Raw genomic sequence first — 27,103 nt, forward strand, 5'->3', positions numbered from 1 at the left:
CGCGTTTCACCAGCAAGGACCCTCTCCTTCGGTTGACAACTCCATTGTTGAAGGGCTTTGCCATGCGTCGCACAATCACACCACTCCTCCAAACGTCTCACCTTCGCATGGGAAGGAGAGATCCTAGGTGAAGGAGACGTCAAACCCAAACCACGCGCCGTTATCGTGAAAGTTCTGTCATATATCTGGAAATTGGAAAACTTGGATCTGACCGAACCTTCGGTCCTAAAAGTCGACTCTCATCACCACCATCCCGCCATGAGTCTCGCCGCCCCTCCATAGAAAGCAGGGACCCGCCTCCATTGCATACAGTGAATGCTCCGGAAGAGGACTCCACAGGCACAATAACGACATGCATATCGACCTAGGGGAAAATAGAAGGGGTGAGAGCAAAAGGAAAACGAGTTTGTAAAGGAAGAAGGTGCGCCCCCGACGCACCGGAGCTAGGGTTTTATTTTTGTCGGTGTTGCTTCTTTAGAGAGAAGGGAGAGCAGAGAGACTTTTTTTATTTTTTTGGAAACTTTTGACAGTGATTTTGTATTGTTCTCAATTTTCATTATTATTATGATTAAAAATTAGATGCCGAGGTTATATATAAACTATATTTGTTATTTAATCGGCTATGATTAAAAACTTGGGAGGCCATTCAAGCTTTAATTGTATTCGAAATTGGTGGTTTAATGATCTTGTTAAATGATGACTGGTCTAACCAGACCATCTAACCACTAATCCAAATATATATACCAAATAAATTATGTGTTTAACATTATAACAAACTAGAGAAATGTAGTGTAATAGTAAAATTATACATTACTAGAGTCTTTATCTGCGGTACGCGCGAAAAATGGGCTATTTCAATTTTGTGTTTGATTTGAAATATTTTATTACTATTAATAATTTTTATGCTAAGAATAATTAAGTTTTGATTGGATGTTGATATTTTTTATATGTTTCCCATAGATGGGAAACTAATATTTGGGAAGAAAAAGGTGGAAATATTTTTGGGTGCACTTATTATATCCGAATTAGAATACATTACTTGGTGGGATAAGATATAATTATAAATCTTGAAATATTATGGATCGTTTATGGTGCGTTTATATTTTTTTTGTGTATTGTATTTGTAGTGATTGTGTCTTTTGCCATTGTGTGCTTGGCAAGTAATTGACTGTTGAAGGATAATTGAGACATATCAATTGTTTATTGCTAATTGTTGTTGATAGTTAATTTTCGATTATAAGTTACAATGTTTTTGTTTAGAATGGGAGCATTGTATCTTCTAAAATGGTGGAAAAGTTGGTGAGTATCAAGTTTATGTTACTAAACTTGATGATAGAATGAAGATATGTGGCAAATTTGGATTAATGTGGCAAATTTTTAATTCTGAATAAAAAAGCACCATAAATAAAATGTTACCTTTGTTTCATAGTATAAGTTATTTTATAAATTTGAGAAAAAAGATATTTTAAAAATATTTTTTGTTTCAAAATATATGTTTTCGTATTTCTAAACAACTTTTAATTAAAGTTAATAAAAATACTTTTTAGAAAGTAATTTATTTTTAGTAACTATATTTTTTATCAAAAACATTATGTTTTGGAGCCTGTTAAGCAAGTCTCAAGCAGTAGCCGCAAGTAATATTTTTTTTCACTTTGCATTGTAGAATAGGGTTTTGCAATATTTAATATACTATGGTTACTCTTGAAAGTTTAGAGCTTTATAGCCAATTCGTTGACCCTTTTGGCCTGTTATCTAGAAAGCTTCTGTTATAACTTTTAATTTTTTTTTACTCATGTGTGTAATGATGCAGCAGATGTGTGTATCATTGAAGATCTTTCTTACCAAACGTTTTGAATTAAGGTTCGGTTTAAACTGAACAGCCTTAGGAATTAAAGATACGTTGAAGAAGCTTGAAACTTCGGCTATGAAGGAATAGAGAAACAAGAGACTGATGTGTGAAGCAGGTGTGCATAGGTCTTTACATTTTCATTCAGACGGTAATATCATTTCGAAACAACATTTTAACTTAGACAATAACATTATACCAAAAACTAACTGTCATTGAGATTACAACTGATTAGAAGATGATTCAGATACAAGTTACTTGACAAAAAAATCATATATTAGTCACATTCTTCAAAGAGTGATGGACTTTACAAAAAATCACTTGGCTGCTATTCTAATTCAGCCTTCTACGTCCCCTTGGTCCACTTGTGTCACCTGATACTCCATAGATGGGAAGACCTCTTCCAATAGGTTCTTTATCTCCTGGTAACAAAGGAACCTCTTTTTGAAGCATCAAGAGTTGATATATGAGGTTTGGGAAAATCAGGCTTGTGTCCCACTCTGTTTTGCGGGTCATGTCGATCACTTGGTCATACACAAGATGACCAAAGCTTATCTCCTTGCGATTAGCGACAGCATATAGAAGGCGGAGTCGGTTCTTCATCATTGAATCAGAGTCAGGACCGGGAAGCCAATTCAGCTCACACACACGGTATAGAGTTTGGAAGGGATTGAGCAAAGCATTGAGGTTGAATCCTGTCCATCTGGAGCATTGGCCTCTAGTGAGGTGGGAGATGGCTTGCTTCAGAACAACTTCTTTCCACTCTAAAGAGTGCTCAACAGATGGTGTCATCATCAGTTGGTTGATCACCGATGGTGTAAACGGGAGAACATATCCCCGAATAAGAGCACCCTCATCGTTGTAGGGTTTGTTTGAGATAAACTCTCTCACAACTCTAGGACAGAACGAATGCAGATGCATCACAGTGTAGGACCATCCTATGCTATCGATAATCCTAAACACATCATCTAAAACAGGATCCTTAGGATCTAAAGAACCCTGAACTACAAAGCCTCGGAGACAGAGATAACGATACCCGATAGCGGCTTCCTCATTATGATGACGGCGAGAATATCCTCTGATTGCTGTAACGGTATTGCGGAATAACAGTCAGCTACTTTGGATACGATCGTCGAACGACTTGAATGGAACTTGAGATCGGAAGTGATAGCGCTCTCCGAATGAGGAATCGACCTCGCTGAACCTCCGCCGTCTAGATTGAGTAGTAGGAGAATTGCTTTGTTCAGTCATGGCTGTTGAGATCGATTTGAGAGCAGTGGAGAGATGGAAGAGTCTCGAGTTTCCCTCGTTAAAAGGAAGAAGAAACACTCAAACTTTCTGAAACGACGTGATTAAAAAATTCCGTGTCTTCCGGCTTCCTATTATATGTAATATTTCGAGCATGAATTTTCCAAAGTGTATCTTTACTCTAGTGGTAGAGTAGTCCTCCTAAATTCTCTTGGACCAGGGTTCGAACTCTCCTATCAACATGTTTTTAATTTTCGGCCATTTTCCATTTTTGGCTTCTAGAAAACATATTTTATGACGATTATATTATATTTTTGATCCAATGATTTAAAGAGATTAATTTCAAACAATGTAAAGTGATCATCTAATATCATATTTTTCAATTTTAAGGATGTGATGATTGACCAATTATTAGGATTTAGTTTTTTTTATAATTATTCATAATTATACATGAATTTTCGAATATTACACTACAAGAAAACACATGGTTAACGACGAAAATTAACGAGGAAAAACAATCCTCGTAAATTTGCGTCGAGTTTACGACGAATTTACGTGAAAAACTAAAGTCATCGTTATTTCCTCGTAACGTAACGACAAAAATATTTCGTCGTAAAGTTATTTTACGAGGAAAACTATTTCCTCGTAAATACGACGTAAACTTTGCGTGGTATTTACGAGGGAATAGTTTACGTGTATTTAGCGACGTAAACTTTGCGTGGTATTTACGAGGGAATAGTTTACGTGTATTTAGCGAGGAAATTTTTGAATCCACCAACTTTATAGGTGTTACACGTTTTTTTTGCCCACCTAATTAATTTTCGTCGTAAATTCATAGCAAAATTACAACTACCAGATTCGAATTTTCCTATAAATATGGATGTTTAAACATCATTTTAAACACACCAACAACAAAAAACGTGAAAGAAAAAAAAATGGCTGGCTCCGGGAATATTTACGAGTTGCGGAAGTGGATGTATATGCATAGAGATGCTAACGGGAGAGTGACGAAAGAATACCTTGCGGGTCTGGAGACATTTATGCATCAAGCAGATTCAACACCGCTCGCCCAAGAAAGTGGTAAGATGTTCTGTCCTTGTCGGAAATGCAACAATTCGAAACTGGCAAACCGTGAAAATGTTTGGAAGCATTTAATAAATAGAGGTTTCACGGCAAATTACTATATCTGGTTTCAACATGGAGAAGGTTTTAATTATGATCAGAATGAAGCTAGTAGTAGTAATAGCAATTTTCAGGAAAAAGAACCGGTTGATCATCATTTGCATAATGAACATAGTTACCAGCAGGAGGAGATGGTAGATTATGATAGGGTTCATGATATGGTAGCTGATGCATTCGTAGCTCATGATGGAGATGAAGAACCTAATATAGATGCAAAAAAGTTTTACGAAATGTTAAACGCGGCGAATCAACCACTTTACAGTGGTTGTAGAGAAGGTCTCTCTAAATTGTCGTTAGCTGCTAGAATGATGAATATTAAAACTGATCACAATCTACCTGAAAGTTGCATGAACGAATGGGCGGACTTGTTTAAAGAGTATTTGCCGGAAGACAATGTGTCTGCTGATTCTTATTATGAGATTCAGAAACTGGTTTATAGTCTTGGGTTGCCTTCGGAGATGATAGATGTTTGCATCGACAACTGCATGATCTATTGGGGAGATGATGAGAAGCTAGAAGAATGTCGATTCTGCAAGAAGCCACGATTCAAGCCGCAAGGACGGGGACGTAATAGGGTACCGTACCAAAGGATGTGGTACCTACCAATTACAGACAGATTGAAAAGATTGTATCAATCAGAGCAGACTGCTGGAAAGATGAGATGGCATGCCGAGCATACTCAGACGGATGGTGAGATGACTCATCCATCAGATGCAAGAGCCTGGAAACATTTCAACAAAGTACATCCAGATTTCGCTAGCAATATCCGGAATGTGTATCTCGGATTATGCACAGATGGATTTAGTCCGTTCGGAATGTCAGGGAGACAATATTCATTGTGGCCAGTCTTTCTTACTCCATACAACCTGCCACCGGAGATGTGCATGCAACGGGAGTTACTATTCTTGACCATATTAATACCTGGTCCGAACCATCCAAAAAGGTCCCTGGATGTTTTCCTACAACCACTGATAAAAGAGTTGAAGGATTTGTGGTCAACAGGGGTGAGGACGTATGACTGTTCAACGAAGACGAATTTTACGATGCGAGCGATGCTTTTGTGGACCATAAGTGATTTCCCTGCCTATGGGATGTTGTCTGGATGGACTACACATGGGAGATTAGCTTGTCCATATTGTAATGGAACGACAGATGCGTTTCAACTGAAGAATGGTAGGAAGACAAGTTGGTTTGATTGTCACCGTCGATTTCTTCCCATTGGCCATCCTTACCGAAGAAACAAGAATTTGTTTAGGCACAAAAGGGTTGTGAGAGACACTCCTCCTCCATATCTAACTGGAGAACAAATTGAAGCGCAAATCGACTACTACGGAGCTAACGAAACAGTTCGTTGGGGTGGTAATTGGCATGTCCCTCGTAATATGCCAGATTCTTACGGTGTTCATCACAACTGGCACAAGAAGAGTATATTTTGGGAGTTGCCATATTGGAAGGATCTTCTTCTGCGCCACAACCTCGATGTGATGCATATAGAGAAGAATTTCTTTGAGAACATCATGAATACAATATTGAATGTCCCAGGGAAGACAAAAGACAACATAAAATCGAGGTTGGACTTGCCGGATATTTGCTCAAGAAGCGAGTTACATATTAAAAGCAATGGACAAGTTCCCGTTCCGATATTCAGATTATCTTCAGAAAAAAAGTCGGTGTTGTTCAACTGGGTGGCATCAGAAGTGAAGTTCCCCGATGGGTATGTTTCGAATCTCTCTAGATGTGTTGAAAAGGGTCAAAAGTTCTCCGGGATGAAGAGTCATGATTGTCATGTATTTATGCAACGACTACTGCCCTTTGCATTTGCGGAGCTACTTCCAACAAACGTACATGAAGCACTTGCAGGTACGTAGTGTATTATATCACAATAATTTACAAAATAATATATGACTAACAATGTGTTTAATTTTTTTTTGAATATAAAAGGCATTGGAGCATTTTTCAGGGATCTGAGCACACGCACTCTTAAAGAAGAAGTTGTGGAACAGCTTCAGGAGAACATTCCCATCTTATTGTGCAACTTGGAGAAGATATTTCCTCCCGGATTTTTTGACGTCATGGAGCATCTAGCTGTCCACCTCCCATATGAGGCATTGCTTCGTGGACCTGTACATTACGGATGGATGTATCAGTATGAGCGAGCCATGAAATATTTGAAGGGAAAAGCAAAGAACCTCGCCAAAGTTGAAGGTTCTATAATTGCTGGAAGTTTGACGGAAGAAGTTTCTCACTTCACATCGTACTACTTTGCGTCAAAAGTACGTACACGGAGAAGAGCTCCAAGAAGATATGATGATGGTGGTGTTGCGCCAACATATGCAGTTGCTGGTGTTCCAGACATCTTTAGCCAGATTGGGCGACTCGGTGGGAAGTGTAAAGAGGTTTGGTGGTCGAGTGAAGAAGACGCTCATAGTGCACACACCTATATTCTACTCAATTGCGAAGATCCATTGATGCGTTATTTTGAAAGGTAACATATATTGACACTTCGAAACACATATAAGTATAAATAATTGTATAATTGCGAGAGATTCATTCCTATAAAATGTGATTTTACAGCCTATTTGTTTCTCAAGTCGAAGAAACATTTCCTGGTATATCCACAAGTGACGTAGACAAAAGGAAAGATCAACACTTCATTAAGTGGTTGCGGAATCAGGTATTAACTAAAACTTTTTTTCATACATTATCTGTATTTCATTAACATTCTCTTTATTTTTGCAGGTTGATTATGACGACGACGATGCAGATTATCCTAAGTGGTTACACGAAGTAATTCAATCTCCACTTGTAAAGGTCACCACATCACAGATGTATTTCACACGAGGCTATACTTTTCATACATATGACTATGGTAGACAGCGGGCGACCAGTAACTATGGAATATGTGTGAAAGGGGAAACAGATTTCTACGGGATCTTGACGGAGATTATTGAAGTCGAATTTCCAGGGATACTGAAGCTGAAATGCGTCCTCTTCAAATGTGAATGGTTCGACCCCGTCGTCAACAGAGGTGTTCGGTCTAACAAATTCGGTGTAGTTGATGTCAACGGTGGACGAAGGTACAACAAATTCGAGCCTTTCATCTTAGCTTCACAAGCAGACCAAGTTAGCTTCCTTCCATACCCTCGGATGAGAGATTCAGGTATAAATTGGTTAGCAGTGATCAAAGTTACACCTCGAGGACGAATCATCAGTGGAGAAGAACCACCATTGCAAGAAGAACAGATAAATGAAGTCGAGGAACCTGAACAAGAAATTGATGACATCCTTCTCATTGATCCGCATAATCACGAGTACGAAGATCTTACCGATGATGCCACAGACGAAGCTGTTGAAGACGAGTTTAATGAAAATGATGATGTTTCTAGTGATGACGAGAATGTCGATGTATCCGATTGATGTATTTGTTTTATGAATAAGATGAGGGAGTTTGTTTTATGAATAAGATAATGTGAGGTTTGTTTTATGAATAAGGGAATGCTGGGAGTTTGTTTTATGAATAAGCAAATGTGGGATATTGTGGTTTGGAATGGAAATAAAGATGGAGTTTGGAATATATGAAGTAGAAAATAAGGAATATGGGGTTTCGGGTTTTTGGTTTCGGGTTTTGGGTTTTGGGTTTTGGGTTTCGGGTTTGGGCTTTCGGGTTTCGGGGTTTGGGGTTCTAGGGATATATGAAGTAGAAAATTAAAGATGGGGGTTTGGAATATATGAAGTAGAAAATTAAAGATGGGGTTTGGGTTTGGGGTTTCGGGTTTCGGGTTTGGGGTTTCGGGTTTGGGGTTTCGGGTTTAGGGTATGGGGTTTGGGGGTTGGGGTTTCGGGTTTGGGGTTTAGGGTATGGGGTTTCGGGTTTGGGGTTTCGGGTTTAGGGTATGGGGTTTGGGGGTTGGGGTTTCGGGTTTCGGGTTTCTGAATCTAGGGATTTAAACATAACACTCGTTAATTCCACGTAAGCACAAATCGTCGTAAAGTCCACGTAGGATGAAATCGTCGTAAAGTACACGTAGGATGAAATCGTCGTAAAGTCCACGTAGCAAAAATCGTCGTAAAGTCCACGTAGGATTAAATCGTCGTAAAAACCACGTAAGATAACGAGGAAATAACGACGAAACCTAAAATTAAATATGAGGTTTGGAATATATGAAGTAGAAAATTAAAGATGGGGGTTTGGAATATATGAAGTAGAAAATAAGGAATATGGGGTTTCGGGTTTCGGGTTTCGGGTTTGGGGTTTCGGGTTTGGGGTTGGGGTTTCGGGTTTGGGGTTTCGGGTTTCGGGTTTCGGGTTTGGGGTTGGAATATATGAAGTAGAAAATTAAAGATGGGGGTTTGGAATATATGAAGTAGAAAATAAGGAATCTGGGGTTTGGGGTTTCGGGGTTTCGGGTTTCGGGTTTGGGGTTTGGGGTTTCGGGTTTGGGGTTTGGGGTTTGGGGTTTGGGGTTGGGGGGGTTTCGGGTTTCGGGTTTGGGGTTCTAGGGATTTAAACATAACACTCGTTAATTCCACGTAGGATGAAATCGTCGTAAAGACCACGTAAAAAGATTTAAACATAAATCACGTTAATTCCACGTAAGCAAAATCGTCGTAAAGTACACGTAAAAAAAGCACTCGTTAATTCCACGTAAGCAAAATCGTCGTAAAGACCACGTAAACGGATTTATACATAAACCCGTTAATTCCACGTAAGTACAAATCGTCGTAAATATCTCGTAGTGTACAAACTTGAAAAAAAAGGAAAAGGAGAAAAATACCAGATTAACATGTGGCAAGACTTCCAGCAATTATAATACGTAAGTCTCGCCCACATGAATTCTAATATCTTCTCCTTTTCCTATTTTTTTCAAATATTTATAATTTGAATATGATTTTTTTGAGGATTGTGATTTGAGATAAAGTGTGATTTGGGAGTTTGGGTGTGGTTTGAGAGTGAGAGTTGTGGGTATATTTATAGGAAAGCAAGCCTCGTTAATTCCTCGTAAAGTAAATCGTCGTTAATACCTCGTATAAAAAAACACGGGCCTTTGTGATTACTCGCAATTTCCTCGTAAAAAAAAAGACGGGCCTTTGTAACTGCTCGCTATTTAGTCGTAAATTTACGACGAATTTGCGACGATATGTAATCTTATATATACACCCGCTCACTCTTTCTTTCCTCTCTACTTCCTCTCTACTTCCTCTCCACTTCCTCCCCATTTCGTAGCAATGGTAAGCCTGATTCCTCTCTGATTTGGTTAGATACATTAGGTGGTTAGTATAGGGAATTTAGATAGGTTTGCGAATTTTATGTTATTTAGTGTTGATTAGGTGGATAATGTTGGAAAATATATTGTTGATGTTAATTTCAAAAATTTCATTTTTTTTTCCAGGTTCGAAAAGGAAGACTTACTGCCCATTATAGAGAGATCTTCGGTGAGCCGGGTAGTCGTTTAGACCCGGCCTCTTCTTCCGCTCCCAGTTCTTCGGGCCAGGAGACTGTCCCCGAGACTCAGTACACTCAGAGAGTCTCTGGGTCTACTTCTTCTAGTGCACCATCGGCTCCTCATGTGCCTCCTCCGATGCCTCCTCCTGTGCCTCCTCCGATGGCACCTCCGATGGTCGCTGATATTCATCCTGATCTGATGGTGCCTCCGAGTGCTCCTTACTCGCAGTACACGGTAGAGGACATTCTCAGTCTGCCAGGCAGAGAAGGTTTACCAGTCATCGACCCAGACCGACCGGACGGAACGTTGTGGTATGTTGCATTAATTTTTTTAATTCGTTTAAATATCTTTTATAACATTAAAAAATAATTTATATTTTAAATTTGTATTTTCCAGGTGGGGGGTTGACGGATGTCTTGCATCGGACGTAACCGACACGATCAAGGGTTACTTCTCCATGCCACATCCAAACTGGAGTAAGACGCCTCACTACGTCAGAAAGACGTGGTTCAAAATTTACGCTGTAAGTTTCTATTAATTAATTATATATATTTTAATTTTTTCATGATTTATATATATACTTTCTAAAAAACTAATTGTTAATTTATTTTTTCCAACAGCAAAAATATAATTGGGCTTTGGGGATCACTGAGAGGGTGAGGAAGAAGTTTAACGCGAAAGCGAAAGTTCGCTTGTTGGACACGGTCTCCAACTGGAAGGGTGACTGGATCGTGAAGGGGTATGAGCGTGGCAAACCCGCTGAGCTCACCACGGACGTGTGGGATGGCCTCATCCGTTATTGGCGCCTTCCTGATTCGATTAGAATCGCCCAGGCTTGCTCTAACTCCCGTAACACGGTCGATGAGCACGGGAACGGGCCGATGCTTCACACTACGGGCCAAAAACCCCACGCCGGTGTCCGTTTGGAAATGGTAATTAAATATTTTATTAAATAATTTTTTTAATAATTATATTAATTTATTCTAACTTTCTTAACTGTTTTTTTAGGCCAAAGAGACGGGACATCTCCCGTCTCTTATGGAACTTTACGAGAGGACCCACAAGAACAAGGCGGGCGTATTTGTAGATGGCAAGTCCGAGCAAATCTACAACGACGTAGTTGCTCGGGTTGAAGACCGCCAGACTCAGCTGACCCAGCAGTCTACCGACGGATTACCCGTCACCTTATCCACACTTGAAGTGGATAAGATTTACGAGGAGGTAAATTTTCAAAAAAATTAACTTTTAATTATTCATTTAATTTAACTTTAAATATTTACTTACAATATTTATTTTTTGTTTTTAAGGTTGTCCCTAAAAAAAAGGGACGGACGTTGGGTATTGGTTCCGTCAATGATGTTCCGAGAGCGACATCGTCTTATGGTCAGCGACGGGATGATGAAGTCACGGAGCTGCGTAGAGAGTCCGCTCAGCTGCGTAACGAGTTGACCGCGACAAAATCTCGTATGGGTGGAGTCGAGGGCTTCTTGGACGTTATTGCGGCCACAAATCCGGAATGGGAGTCCATGTTGAGGAACATGCGACAACAACATCCCATTCATGGCGAGTCATCCGACGACGTACATAACGAGGCGGATGTTACGAGGAGGAGTGATGAATTCTACCGGGCGATGAACGACCCTTAGTTTTTTTTTTTGTTGTTGTATTATATAAATTCAAAACTTATTTATTTATAAAATATTTTCATATGAATTTATTTTTATTTTGAATTTTAATTTATTATTAAATTAAATAATTTTAATTATTTTTTTATTATATTTTAAAATTCTGTAAAATAATAAAAACGAAGTAAATTCGTAGCTAAAGTACGACCTCTTTACGTGGAAATCTTACGAGGAAATGACGAGAAACAGTTTACGAGTATTTTACGAGGAATTCTTTACGAGGAAATAACGAGGAAATGTTTACGACTATTTTACGAGGAAATAATTTCGTGGTTATTACGTGTATTTTGCGAGGAAAATATTTCAAGGTATTTACGTGTAGATTACGAGAAACTGTTTTCGAGTTATTTACGAGGAATCGTAGCGACGTCCTTACGAGGAATTGTAGCGACGTCTTTACGACGAATCGTTCTACTTCGTCTTTACGACGAAATATATTCCTCGCTAAGTTACGACGAATTAGCGAGGAAATATGTGTTACGACGGACGTGTAACGAGCAAACACGTTTCCTCGCTAATTCGTCGTAAAGCCTCTTTTACGACGAATTAGCGAGGAAAACCGCCCTCGTTAAGATTATGTTTTCTTGTAGTGTTATAAGATATGTTCATGAATGCAACAACAACACTTTCTGTGTGGTTCTATGTTTTTAAAAATAAGCTTACCAAAATTTATATTAGTTATCAATTATATTTTCAAATTTAAAAGGATAAACTAAATAAGTAAGCCAAAAATAGTAATCTAAGAATAACTATTAAATTATAATATAGTAATCTAAAAATATTGAAATTTCATTTTCATACTGCAACTCCACCTCAAAAAAATCTAAAGACTGTCCATAGTTATGACAACATTTAAATTATAGTCAAATAAGACGTGCTTTACACGCTTGAATTATAATATGAACCATTTCTAATTTATTACAAATTTAAATCATAATCAATAAATCTTGGCCGCCTTAACCGACCATAATCACACCTCCATGTCTTGGCAAGTAGGATTTTAACCTACGTTACGAAGAATATAGCAAAAAAATTTTATATATACTACTCACTCATTCAGCCTTCAAGCAAGTATAATGATTCATCTATCATATTTTTTCCAAATTCTCATATATATATAGATAGGCATTATTGTTTTTTAGTCAAACTATATAACATGGAAAGAGATTAATAATAGATATTATTAGCAAAAGAGATTATAACCAAAGTTGTTATAATGCTGGAAAGGCAAAATCCAGAAAAAAAGAAAAAAACAAAGCGTAGTCTTAAATAAAACAAAACCAGTAATAAGACTTCATTAGCCACATTTGGCACGCTTGATACCTTCTGACTCAATCCCATCAGCACCCGTTTTTACCTACTCATCTGCATGATCATCCTTCTCATTATCAGGTTCCTCATCAACGTTCTCTCCTAAGTTGCCTTCGGGTTCTGGGGCTTTAAGAGGGAGCACCTTTGTCACAGTTAAAGTCTGGGTTTTGCCAGTCATATTGTAATTTGATACCATCACAATGAACCTCCGTGTCTGTCCAATGGTATCAATCATAGCTTAAGGCACTGGAACTATGTGATCCTCTCCCACACTATCATTGGCCTAACATACATTTAGACATTCTCAGAATACATCTTCAAATTTTTTGTAAGAATACGTTTTTAAATCTCATAAACATACATGTTTCTTATTACCTGGTAATATCTCTCAACCAACTCAGCAGCTTTCTTTCCAGTCAACTCCTCACCAAGGACAACAAATACGGCTTGACCATTATGGTCATAAGCAGAGAGCTTCGACAGGTACCTGTAACAGAGAGCCATTAATAACCACTGCAGTCAAAGAATGTGTATAACTATATCTAAACCACTTACTGCGCCACACCAACAATTTCACTCTTCCCACATTTCTTACACATAAGCGTTGTAGACCCTTTGGTTGCCTTAGTATGGCACACACCGCAGCCTATATAATACCACCCAGAACCGTGCACAACATCATCAATAGTTGATGTGCACTCAAACCAAGCAACCTGGAAAAATTCAATGAGAAACTTAGATTATCTTATTGAATGTATCAGACATTGGGACTATAATACCTTAGCGGATGCCTGATTCATATAGGAAAAGAGTTCCCCCAAGGTCGCTGTCTCAGGCTTGGTGACCACCTCTACATTAACTCTGTTGGCAACATCTAAGTTTGAGTTCAGCCTGAAGAAAATGTCAAACCAGACATTACAATAGCGGAGTAATACAAATGATATTCCAATACATGAAACCTTAAACCTTACCAACTGAGGTAGAACCGGGTTTCTTGGACATCACTATCCAGAAATACCCGTGAAAACGCCATAGAAGATAGAGATAGGACGCCTATAACAGAACGAATGCCATGATACAACAGCAAAATTATGATATAATGAAATTAAGAGAATATGTATATATCTCTAATATCCTTTTCTCAGATCCCATCTAGCTTAGTCGACTCTTATTTCTTAACATATTTTTTTAAAATGTTACATAGCTAATAAACTCTAAAGTCAACTAAAAGAAAGCAGTTCTACCATTATCTTTCAATAACTCTGCATCACAGAAAATAATACTTACTCAAAGCTAACCTAACCAGATACGATCCCAACCCTATTTAACATCTTAAAACAACAATAAAAAGTTAGTAATACAAACCTCCAAACCGTTTTGGGTTTAAGGTGGTGACTAAGACACTACAAGAAAACGGCGGTATTCTGACGGACATTCCGAGGAAACACAAAATTTGGTTTCCTCGGAATATACCGACGGAATTCCGAGGAAATATTAATCCGTTGGAATATTCTTATCGAATACCGAGGAAAAATGTATTCCTCGAAAAAAACCGATGAATTCTGAGGATATATTATAGCCATTAGAGAGCCGTTAGGGGATTTTAAAAATTCTGAGGAAATTCCGACGAACTAGCCGTTGGCGTCGGAATTCCGTCGGAATTTCCTCGGGCTGTCGGTAGGATTTCAACTATAAATACAAGCACCCCTCTTCCTCTTCATTCACTCCATATCTTCATCCTCCCTCTTACTCTCTTTACACACGAATTTGATTCATAAAAAACATGTCTTCTTCAAATTATTTTCGTTCTTGGATCGATCGACCTCATTTGGATCCGAACACGAGATTGCTTACGGAAGAATACCAACGAGGTATAACCGAATTCATGGGGTTAGTTCACCGACAACCGGAAGCAAAAACAGGTATGTTGAGATGTCCTTGCTCTAATTGTAAAAATAGAAAGGTTATTAAAGAGTGGGATGTTTGGACTCATCTATATTTGAGTGGGTTTACACAAAGTTACAAAATTTGGTATCATCATGGGAAAACGGATTATGAACATGGTAGTACTAGCGAACCTCAGCCAGCGGTTAGATTAGAAGAACCAATTAGAACGGATGTGGATTATGGTGTAGTTACTGAGCAGATGGTAAATGATCATTTTAGAGGGGAAGATTTACCCAATGCACAAGCTAGGAGATTTTATGATATGTTGGATGCTGGAAAGCAACCATTGTACGAAGGTTGCAGAGATGGTCATTCAGCTTTATCATCTGCTACAAGATTGATGGGCATTAAAACAGATTATAATTTGGCTGAAGACTGTGTGGATGCGATTGCTGATTTTGTAAAAGGTATTCTACCCGAGGATAATGTAGCTCCTGGTTCATACTACGAGGTTCAGAAACTCGTAGCTGGTCTTGGTTTATCGTATCAGGTAATAGATGTATGCAGCGACAACTGCATGATTTATTGGAGGGCGGATGAACAGCGGGTTACATGCAAATTTTGTGGAAAGCCTCGTTATAAAGATACGAGTGGAAGAGTTCCAGTGCCATATAAAAGGATGTGGTATTTGCCTTCGACGGAAAGGTTGCAGAGGTTGTATCTGTCTGAACGCACAGCGACCAATGAGATGGCATGCGGAGCACTCAACAGATGGTGAGATCAAACATCCTTCAGATGCAAAAGCGTGGAAGCATTTCCAATCAAAGTATCCCGACTTTGCGCATGAGAGAAGAAATGTCTACCTTGGTGCATGAACTGATGGTTTCAGCCCGTTTGGCAAGAGTGGAAGACAGTATTCTCTATGGCCTGTCATTCTTACACCATACAACCTACCCCCAAACTTGTGCTTGCGACGAGAGTTTTTGTTTCTCTCGATTCTCGTTCCCGGACCAGAGCATCCTAAGAGATCACTTGATGTGTTTCTTCAGCCACTAATATATGAGTTGCAACAACTATGGGCTCAAGGTGCTGAAACATACGATGTTTCGTGTAAAGAAAACTTTCATATGCGGGCAGTACTAATGTGGACAATAAGTGATTTTCCAGCATATAGTATGTTATCTGGATGGACAACGCATGGAAGGCTATCATGTCCATATTTTCAAGATAACACTGATGCTTTCCAACTAAAACACGGAAGGAAAACGTATTGGTTTGACTGTCACAGGAGATTCCTACCACCTGATCATCCATATTGTAGGAGTAGGAATTTGTTTACGAAGAACAAGAGGGTGTTTGACAGTCCACCTCCGGAAATTTGTGGGAAAGATTTGAAGACACAACTAAGAGATTTTGGTGCAGAAAGGACGCCAGACGTCGGTGGACATGAGCGTTTTCCGGTAAATGCTGTTGGAGACCTACATAACTGGCACAAAAAAAATATTTTCTGGGATCTGCCATACTGGGAGGATCATCTGCTAAGGCATAATTTAGATGTCATGCATATTGAGAAGAACTTTTTTGACAATCTCATGAACACGATCCTTAATGTTCAAGGTAAAACAAAGGATAATTTGAAGTCAAGACTGGATTTAGTCGATATATGTGCTCGTTCAGAACATCATGTTGATGAGAATGGTAGGGCTCCTTTTCCCATATACCGACTTGATGCAGAGGGAAAAGATACGTTCTTTGATTGGATTTCAAACGATGTGGAATTTTCAGACGGTTACACATCTAATTTGCGTAACTGTATTGACAGAAAGGAAGGAAAGTTTACTGGCTTGAAAAGCCATGATTGTCATGTAATGATGCAGCGCCTCCTTCTGTTTGCCTTCAAGGAACTATTACCACGAAATGTTCATGAAGCAATTGCAGGGATAAGTGGTTTCTTCCGCGATTTATGCACGAGATCAGTGACTCTTGAAGGTATTGAAAATTTAAAGACTAACATAGCCGTGATTCAGTGCAACCTTGAGAAGATATTTCCTCCCTCATTTTTTAATGTTATGGAGCATCTTGTTATTCACCTGGCAAGAGAATTGGAACTTGGTGGTCCTGTGCAGTATAGATGGATGTATCTGTATGAGCGGTATATGTTCCATTTGAAGAAGACGGTGAAAAATTTAAGTAGGGTGGAAGGTTCTATAGTCGCACAGATGATCAATGAAGAAACTTCAAACTTTGCCGAGTACTACTTTCCAGGAGAAGTTCAGACCAAAAACAGAAGACCTGCTCGGCATGATGATAGAGGCGAACGGGCAACATATCATGTTACGGTTCCAGACATTTTCACAGACGTTGGACGACTTAGCGGAAAACCAAAGGACCGTCGACTTACTGAGCAGGAGCGCAGTAATTTGCAAACATATTTGCTCACCAACTGCGAAGATGTTCTTCAATATGAAAGGTAAATAAATTAGCTTACAAATTTTTATTTTAACAAGTTGAAATTTAAATCTTAATTAATTACATTATTGTCATCATATGTACAGGATTTTCATGGCAGAAAAACGGTTCGAATATAGATACGCCACAGAGGACGAACTAGAAGAAATGAAGCAGAGAGAATTTTCTGGATGGATGTTTACTTATGTGAGTGCTTTAAACAAATTAAAATATCATTTATCACATATTTATACTAATTCACATTTATTGATATAACATATATATGTGCTATTAATATAGGTGTCTGCTGGTTTGGCCAGAGGTGAAACATTTGACGATTGGATACGCGAGATGGTCGTTGGACCAAAATTTGTTGCGAAGTCATATCCGAGATTTTGTACTCGAGGATATGCATTCACAACTCAGAAGAGGAGACGTTCGAGTATGACTTATGATGCTGGCGTTTGTTCTGCATCAGGAGATGATGTATACTACCGACACATACGTGAGATTTTGGAAATCAAGTATTTGGGCATGGTTGGATTGCGCTGTACTGTTTTCTATTGTGATTGGCACGACAACACTCTAGATCGAGGTGTGAGAACTGATGCATTTGGTGTTACATCAGTAAATTCGAGGCGAAAGCTGCAATATTATAATCCTTTCATTCTTGATTCTCAGGCCGATCAGGTAATTAAATGTTAATTATTTAGAATGATTCATCATCATGTGTATTAATTTATAATTTTACTAATAATTTTTTAAATGTTACAGGTTTGTTATATCAAGTACCCCCGGGTAAGGAACAGAGATGATCTATGGGTTACTGTTACAAGACTCAACCCGAGAAGCCGAGTTCAGGGAAGTTCTGAGCTGGAAGACCCACTACAACCAAGCACATTCGGCAACTTAAGTGCAGCAGAAGATTTAGTTGGAGTTGGCCTTGTAGTCGATTTAACCGACTTCAGAGAGGAAGCCGTCGTTCACGTAGAGGATGAACCAGTGATTGGAGAGTTTCACCAAGATCAAGATTCAAATTCATCTGGTGATGATGACTCGGAAACATACTAGCAACGACTTTTTTTTTTTTAATAGAAATACCGAGGAAATTCCGAGGGAAGATAGGTTTTCCTCAGAATTTCCTCGGAATAGACCTTGTCGATTTAGGGATTTGATTAGAGTCTTTTTCCTCGGAATTCCCTCGGAATATTCCGACGGAATTCAGAGGAAGATAAGGGTTTCCTCGAAATTTCCTCGGAATATTCCGAGGAAATTCTGAGGAACCAGGGGGTTTTTAACCGAAAACAACGTTTTGCGGATTGAATAACACGTATATAACCTTCATTAAGTGTCTTAACCAGATTAATAAATCAAACTTTGGTGTTTTACCCAATAACAAACACTTTTACGATTGCATGAACGAAAACCACACAACATAAGAGCAACACTTATACACTTTAATAAACGGTAAAAGGAATACTTACAATTATTTTTGAAATTTTGTTATTTCATAGTTTATGATCATCTATACAAATATTCCTCAATGGTATGCATTGCATTTGTATAAGAAATGATATAGGGCAAAAAAAATCGATGTTTTGAAACCTCAAACACTAGTTCCTCGGAATTTTCTTGGAATATTCCGAGGGAATTCCGAGGAAGATAAGGGTTTCCTCGGAATTCCCTCGGAATATTCCGAGGAAGTAGGTTTTTTAAACCGAAAACAACGTTTTGCGGTTTGAATAACACTTATATAACCCTTATTAAGTGTCTTAGACTGATTATATATGAAGTCAAAAATTTGTTCCTTACCCTATAATAAACACTTTTCTGATTGTATGAACGAAATCTCCACGACATAAGAGAAACACTTATACACTTTAATGAACGGTAAAGGGAATACTTACAATTCGTTTTGAAATTTTCTTATTTCATAGTTTATGATCATCTATACAAAGATTCCTCAATGGTATGCATTGCATTTGTATAAGAAATGATATAGGGCAAAAAAATTTGATGTTTTGAAACCCCAAACATGTGTTCCTCGGAATTTCCTCGGAATATTCCGAGGAAATTCCGAGGAACAATATAAACCAATAGAAATACATGCATAGGATATTCTTTTTCCTCGAATTAATGAAATATCCGAGGAAATTCCGACAGATATTTAAGTGTCTGTCGGAATTTCCTCGGAATATTTTCATTTAACCAGGCAAACCAGCCGCGAAATATTTCGCGAAAATTGAAATTTGAATTCCGAGGAAATTCCGACGGAAACTATCCGTCGGACCTTAGGTTTTATAACCACGAGCCGCTTCTTCTTCCCCATTTCTCTCTTCTTCCTCTCCGGCTCCTTTCCTCTCCTCTCCGGCGATCTCCCCCTTCTCTCCGACGATATCTCCGACCAATCCTCTCTAAACCTACACAAATCATGTAAGGACCCTATCCCACTCTCTTAGGTTCTATTTGTTAGGTTTTTTGTGTAGATTTGATAGATTTTTGTTAGGGTGATTGGTTAGGATTGTGATTTGGTTGTATAATAGGTTTAGAATTGTGATTTGGTTGAATAATTTGTATTGTTGAATTGATTTAGAATTTTTTTATAAATTTTTTTTTATTGTATTTATAAAATCGTTTTTTGTATATAAATTCAATTTTTGTGTATAATTTCGATTTTTGTATTTTACAAAACAAATTTTGTATATAAATTCGATTTTTCGGATTTTACAAAACGATTTTTGTATATAAATTCGATTTTTTGGATTTTACAAAATATTTTTAATATCTATAAAACTTTTTTTGTGATTAAAAACTATTACTTGGGATTTTCAAAAAATAATAATAATATATATATATATATAATATAAATTTCTATATTTATTAAACATTTTTAATATTATTAAAACTATTTTTTGTTATTATTAAACTATTTTTTATTTATTAAAACTATTTTTTTGTTTATTAGAACTATTTTTATATATTTATTAAACATTTTAAATATCTATAAAACTTTTTTTTTGATTAAAAACTATTATTTGGGATTTAAAAAATAAATATATATATATAATATAACTTTCTATATTTATTAAACATTTTTAATATTATTAAAACTATTTTTTGTAATTATTAAACTATTTTTTATTTATTAAAACTATTTTTTGTTTATTAGAACTATTTTTATATATTTATTAAACATTTTTAATATCTATAAAACTTTTTTTGTGATTAAAAACTATTATTTGAGATTTTTTTTTTTAAAAAAAATAATTTAAATATTACTATATTTATTAAATATATTTTTTAAAAATTTACAGGTCTTATGATGATCAGACCCGGCCTCGCCAGCGTCGTGGTCGTGGTGGTACGGGGAGCCAGTCTCGGGATTCCAGCCATTTTTAGGATTCTCCTTCGCCCCACAGCTCCTACCATACATCTCCCTCTGCTGCACCCGCTCCTGCTCCTCTCGCTCCCGCTGCTGCACCCGCTCCTGCTCCTCCGAGAGTGATGAGTGTTGCGGAGTTAGTTCGACATCCCGGTCATGATCATCTTCCCTATCTCACTCCGTATCCACATGGACGGGGTCAAACATGGTAATTAAACATTTTTTTTTTCATTAAAATTTGATTCATTATTAAGCGTTTGTTCTTTTTATTAGGTTCAACCGATCCGGGAACGGGATCAGCGGATGGATCAACCGTATGATGTACTCGGCCCTCGACAAGGGACATCTGACTTTCACTCACTTCCCTACCGACAAGCAGCATCTGTGGTTTCGTCAGTTTGTGGTAAGTATTCTAATTTTTTACTTATATTTTTAATCTTTAATATATATTTTCTACTAATTGTGTTTTTTTTTCCAGCAAGAATTCAACTGGAATTCCGATGAGACGCTCTTTATCTATCATCACTTCGTCCATAAAGTTATGGACAACTATGGGAAGCAGATCCACGAGTGGAAGAAGAAGTGAGAAATCAACAAGGTTCGATTTAATTTATTAAACAATTTTTTAATTTATTAAACTATTTTCTTTTTTTTTTATTAAAAGGTCTCAAAGTCGATAAACAACACGGTCTGGACGGAGTTGTGTGCGCATTGGGATAAGGAAGAGACGAAAGAAACTTCTTCCACCAACTCCACCAACCGTAGGAGCGACCGTAAAGGGAAGGGCGTCTTCAAGCATAACTTGGGTGCTCAATCTATTGCCTCTCTGGGGATCGCATGGTAAGTTCAACCGCTTTTTCTTCAATTATTTAAGTTTTGAAATTTTATTTTTTGTTCATTTCTTCTAATTTCTAATGTTTCTTTTATTTATGTTTTTTTCAAGGCGGAAGAAAATGTTGGCGAGCCGGTTGATGATCTCGCCCTAATGAAGAGGGCGTATACCAACAAGAAGACCGGCCAGATTGATGACGGTCTTGTGAGGGAAGTGGTCACCCTGGTCCAAACTCAGGTGCAAGACAAAGTGTCTCAGCTTCAAACCGAGGATGACGCTTCGACGGCTTCGACCAACTTGTCACGGTTTCGAATCAACGAAATCGTTGAATCCATAAGTTTTTTTTAAAAAAAGTTTAATTCATTTATTTCTTGATTTAAATTTGGCTATTTTCTATTTCAGTCAGTTCCAAAGAAGAAGGGACGTTTGGTCGGTTTGGGTCGTCGCACCCGGTCGGTTCCTCCTTCTTCTCCACCACCGCCCTTTGTTGATCCAGAAGTACTTACGGCTCAGTTGAAGGACAAGGATGATCGCATATCTTTGTTGGAGACCCAGATGGCGGCTCAACAGGCGGGCTATGAGGCACAGAGGAGGTTGAACCAGCAAATGATGGAGATGATGCAGAGGATGTACCCGAACGAGGTGTTCCCGGACGTGCCATACCCGTAGTTTTTTTTTTCTAAAACTCGGAATGTTTTATTTTTATTTGTACAACTTTGAATATTAACTAATATGATTTCAATTTTAATTTTAATTTTATATTTTCGAATTTAAATTTCAAAAATTTTATTTTTTAAAAAAAAAATTAATTTTTTTAAATTCCGAGGAAATGAGCCCTCGGAATATACCGAGGGACTTCTTCCTCGGAATATACCGAGGGACTCTTTCCTCGGATTTTTCCGAGGGCTCCGTTCCTCGGAAATTCCCAATGAAAATTCCGAGGAACATTTCGTCGGAACTTCCGAGGATTGGACCATCGGAAAGTCCATCGAAATATCCCGAGGAAGTTCTCCCTCGGTATATTCCGATGTCGTTTCCGACGAACTGGTGGTCCTCGGAGTTTCCTCGGAAATTTGTTTCCTCGGAATTCCGTTGGAATATTCCGAGGGATTTCCGAGGGAAAATGATTTTCCGAGGAGTTATTTCCAAGGAGTTATTTCCGAGGACTTGTTTCGTAGGTATGTCGTCGGCATAACGTTATTCCGACGACATACCGACGATTTTTTCTCTCAGTATGTCACTGTTTTCTTGTTGTGAGATAACACGTGCAGTGCCTTCAGGTGCTTTAAACTTTTCACAGAACTCAAAGGCAGCCTTGTCCCAGAGGTACAGCTTCAGCACGGGATCGCTGTAACAACACAAACTCGTGTGGTAAGACAAACCATATGTGAATATGGAAGAAGATAGAGATTAACTTACTCATGTGTTTGAACATGAAGATCAACTCGGCGGGATGCAACTATCTCTGCTTCATCAAGCATAATACTGTCACTGGAACCTGCCCATTCACAAGTTTGATGTGGCCAACATAATCCGCAGGAGAAGACAATAAAACTCAATGTTTTATATCTTATAAACCCAACAATAAAACCTAAATTTCTGAGTCTGTATGAAAACATTATCCTAGGCAAACACTTCAGAACCAATACAATATTTAATCAGATGATATCATACTATTTAAGATTAGATTAAACTATTATCCAATACAAACAGTGATGGGGTGTAATGATGGTGAGAACTTACCATAAAGATCACCTCTCAAGTCGGAGGCAGCTTCAAATTCTCTGTATCCATGGATCCGGAACCGATCCTCAGGAAAACATATCGAACTGTCCTCGAGAACAGAGAGGACAGAGTTCCATGAGAAGCTAATAGTGACACTTGGTTCAGCTACCCGGTAAATAGTCTTGCTCTTTGATCCGAAAAACTTGTTGAGTCGGTAAGTAGCACCAGCTTTCATGTGACGCAAATAAGTCTTATTCCTTCCATAAAGGATGAAGCCCTGGATAACATTTTCCTGTTGTTAAAAGAGAATCAATTAGAGAAGCTAGTTGGGATATCTTTAGTTGAAAACAAAAGTAATTAAGATATTTAACCCGGAATGAACAACAACAAAATTCTCATGATGGTGCTAACAACAACTAATTATCTAATCTAATCAATCTATTTTGTTGCTAGAGTAATCTTAACTATCAGTATGTTGGATGTTGCTGAGATATAATAAGACATATTTAGCAAACATTTGGTTTAAATCCACTATGGGAACGAATCATAACCATTTAGTCTTCTTAACTGTGAAGGCGATGATTAGCAAACAGGTGTTATGATATCATAGCATTTCGACCAAACAATTTTTTAAACTAATCTTGTAAAAAAGATCTCGGTTTATACCTCTTCATCGATGAGAAGCATTTCGAGGCCGATAAGCACCTTCGTCTGAGCATTCCAAGCCTCCCAAAAGTGGATCAACTGAAACCGTACCTCGCCTTCGTGGGGCCCGAATGTCATGTCTTTGAAGGTAATCATCTCCCCTACGTTGTCCCTGGCGATAGCTTTGTATTTAGCGCTGGAAGAGACAAGAGACAGAGGCTTTGCCCCTAACACCGATGTTGAGGCCGGAAGAGGCACCGATTTTGCCGATTGGTTTGATCTGACTGGAGGAGACAGCTGCTACGCCTTTTGATTTCATCGAATTAACATCGCCGGAAGAGTCACCGGTTTGGGCAACGGGTTTGACCGGAATGGAGGGGACCGCCGCTTCTCCGTTCGTTTTCCCTGAGTCGGAAACCCCGGATAACTTCATCGCAATGTACAGTCGAGAGGATAGAACAATTATGGATGAAAATAAAGCATCGAGTAAGAGATCTATATAGAATCTCAGAGGGATATAGCGAAAAAGATCCATTAATGAGATTAAAGAGTGTACATGAGTGAGGAGGGAATTGATTGCTCGTAGATGAAAGATTCATGAAACGTAGGAAACGAATAAGAGGAAGAGAAAGGGTTTGACAATCGATTTTGCAAAATTAGGGTTTGTTCTTTGCGGAAAGGGGAAAGGAGACTTAACTGTGAGATAGACTTCACGGGCTTCTCGAATTTGAACGATGTCGGGCCGGTGAAATTTGAAGCCCAAATGACATAAGCGAGACCTCTGACATGGTGAAAATCTGTCCTCCTATTGGTCGATTTTTTTTGGGGACGTGGACACCATCCCATGGCTTATATTTGTTTTTTAGTATTGTACTAGAGTTTTTGCCCGGGCTACGTCCAGGTTTATACAAATATTTTTTACATTTATAATAAATATATTACAACAACTTTATAAAATTAATAAATTAAATTAAAATGAGTGAAACTCACAATTTTTTTTACTATCTAAATATGTATGGTTTTCCGTTCTACCACGTAAAAATGTCTAAAACCAAATTCTCTACATCCATATTTTGAGCATTATGTGCGGATCATATCGAATAAACATTTTAATTTCCTTAAATTTTCTTACATATAAATAGTATTAATGATATCTTTGTTGAATATTGGCCCAAAACAGTTTGAAAACTATATATAACTTTGGAATATCTACACACATGAGGGACATCTCTAATGACGTGGAAGTAACGAAACATTAAATTAGAAAGGATATCTGGTAAACAGAAAAGTTAACTGAATGTGGAGAAAAAAGTTTTATACAAATTTGAAACAATTTTTCATGTTAATTCAAATGGTACAAAATAATTTTAATTATTCTTTATAAATATCTCATGTTTTTAAACCTGACTCGGATCTGTGATCTAACTGGTAAATCCGGTGATGATATGTAATTCGTTTTGGGATTTCTTAAAATCATTTATTTAAAACCCGTCAAAACATGCAAAAATTCATTAAAACCTAAGACTCAAGAACGTGTTAACAAATGAGTGATTTTTTTTTTAGAAAAATTAAACTAATTGATTTTTATATTTTTCTTTTAATCATGTATAATATTCACTAATTTATTTTATTTGTAATTCTTTAGGTTGATGAAAATTTCACTATGCATCTAAAATGAAGTGAATAAAGAGTGAATATAACCAAAATTAATTAATATGAATTTGTTATTAGATACTGTTATATAAAATATTAAATTTTTAATATTTGCTTCTAGAATATTTCTGTTTTGATGAAAAAATGAGTAAACCATCGAAAATGGTCTTAATAAATATCTCATAAAATATCTAAATGATAATAAAAATAAACAAAATTAAAATGAGAAGAAACATGAAGAAAGAATGAAAGAGTTCTACTATATATATGAAAAAACTCATTTAATAGTTCAAATGCTTATTAGTCAATTTTCAAAATATTAAAATGATGTAACTGGATACGTATTTGGCATGTAAATTTTGGAAAGACTATTTTAGCTAGCGCTTGAGCATATTCTACTTTAATTAAATAATTTGATATTCCAGAGCACAAATATGATTCAATACTGCAATCTAATAGCAGTACGCACATCAACGTTGGTTATCAATCTTATGTTATTCAGATACGACGAAGATACAATATCAGAAAAATCTTTATTAATTTATAATTCGAGAAACAGTTACATAGTTCATCAAATATAGTTTTGAGTTCTCGGTCAAGAAATGGAAACATATTTTAAATTATCTTTGATTTGAAACAATGACTGTACATATATCAAATATAATTGTTGAAACTAACTTATACCATTATCTTGTAAGACCACCAGCAACATTCTTCAACTTGAAACTGCACATTCAGACGTCCTTTTAGACCCTATGGGGAGTGCATACGTAACTGGTTGTATGAATCTTCCAGCACATAAGCTCAGCAAACACTTATATGCAATGGCCTTCACCTTTCTTGTTTCCAAAATCCTTCAACCTTGGTGCCTTAGATTCGTAGAAAGGGACATCTCTAGTAATCTTGGATTTTGCCTATCAAATGAATTCATAATTCGCCTATGCTTCTCGGCAAACTTTGCAATTGTACGGGAGCCTTCGATTTTTCCAGAGAAGCTACAATGTATTTAGAAGATGTGAACTATGGCGGACTCTCCATCTGTCACTTTCATGATCCTGCTGTACCATTGACAGAGTTTGAACTTTCTCACATAGAACAAAGATAACCACAATAAGAGATAGGAACCTCTGAGCTCCCGGAGAAAGAAGGGACAAAGGCGAGACCCCAAGGGCATGATCATCGGGGTTATTATTGGATACGGGTTGTTTCTGCAGTATGATCCAGCTGCAACTAAGTCATGCACTACACTGGCTATGTCCTTGCCAAGGGGTCAAATACTGCATTTAGTATTTTCACAATGTTTTGTTCCAAGGGGTCAAATACTCTTACGCCTTGTCACCGACACAGATCCTTTGTACAGCTTCAGTGTTACGGAACCCGCTGTTTTCTTGGTTAACTTCTCCATGAAAGCGTCCATAGCGGATCAAACCATCTTCCTGCATAGACCATCTCTGCAATCATAAACAAAGGAGAACGGAAGGAATAAGTCAGAGAACATCAACACCGCATATCCATGAGAGATTCGTAACACCATAAAAAGGCACAAAAGGTTTTACAAATAAATTATTTTGTATAATATTAGCCTTAAGAAAAGCACAACACAAGAGAACATCAACACAGCATACACGTAAGACATGACACATTTTAACACGATACCAAGGCACAAAAGGCTTTATCCAAAAACTATTTTGTATGATACCACCCTTAGAAATAGCACAACATTAGATCATGATTATCTCCAATACAAAAGAAAAAAAGAAGACATCATCAGCTACATAGTAACATCTAATTAAAGACCAAACTCCACCCAAGCCT

General features: G+C 37.5%; 1 protein-coding gene across 1 annotated transcript; it reads right to left on the reverse strand.

Moving 5' to 3' along the window:
* Positions 1 to 12,762: 12,762 nt before the first annotated feature.
* Positions 12,763 to 23,773, reverse strand: LOC106384519. The gene is made up of 9 exons (XM_013824470.1): positions 23,657 to 23,773; positions 23,009 to 23,282; positions 22,685 to 22,763; positions 22,480 to 22,613; positions 13,688 to 13,769; positions 13,496 to 13,607; positions 13,272 to 13,429; positions 13,092 to 13,203; positions 12,763 to 12,930 (listed from the first exon to the last, which is right to left on the reverse strand). Exons 1-9 carry the CDS (start codon positions 23,771 to 23,773, stop codon positions 12,763 to 12,765), a joined length of 1,236 nt encoding a protein of 411 aa, XP_013679924.1.
* Between the last annotated feature and the right edge of the window lie 3,330 nt (positions 23,774 to 27,103).

The sequence above is a fragment of the Brassica napus genome, chromosome C3 (assembly GCF_020379485.1).
Source record: "Brassica napus cultivar Da-Ae chromosome C3, Da-Ae, whole genome shotgun sequence".
Taxonomy (NCBI): Eukaryota; Viridiplantae; Streptophyta; class Magnoliopsida; order Brassicales; family Brassicaceae; genus Brassica; species Brassica napus.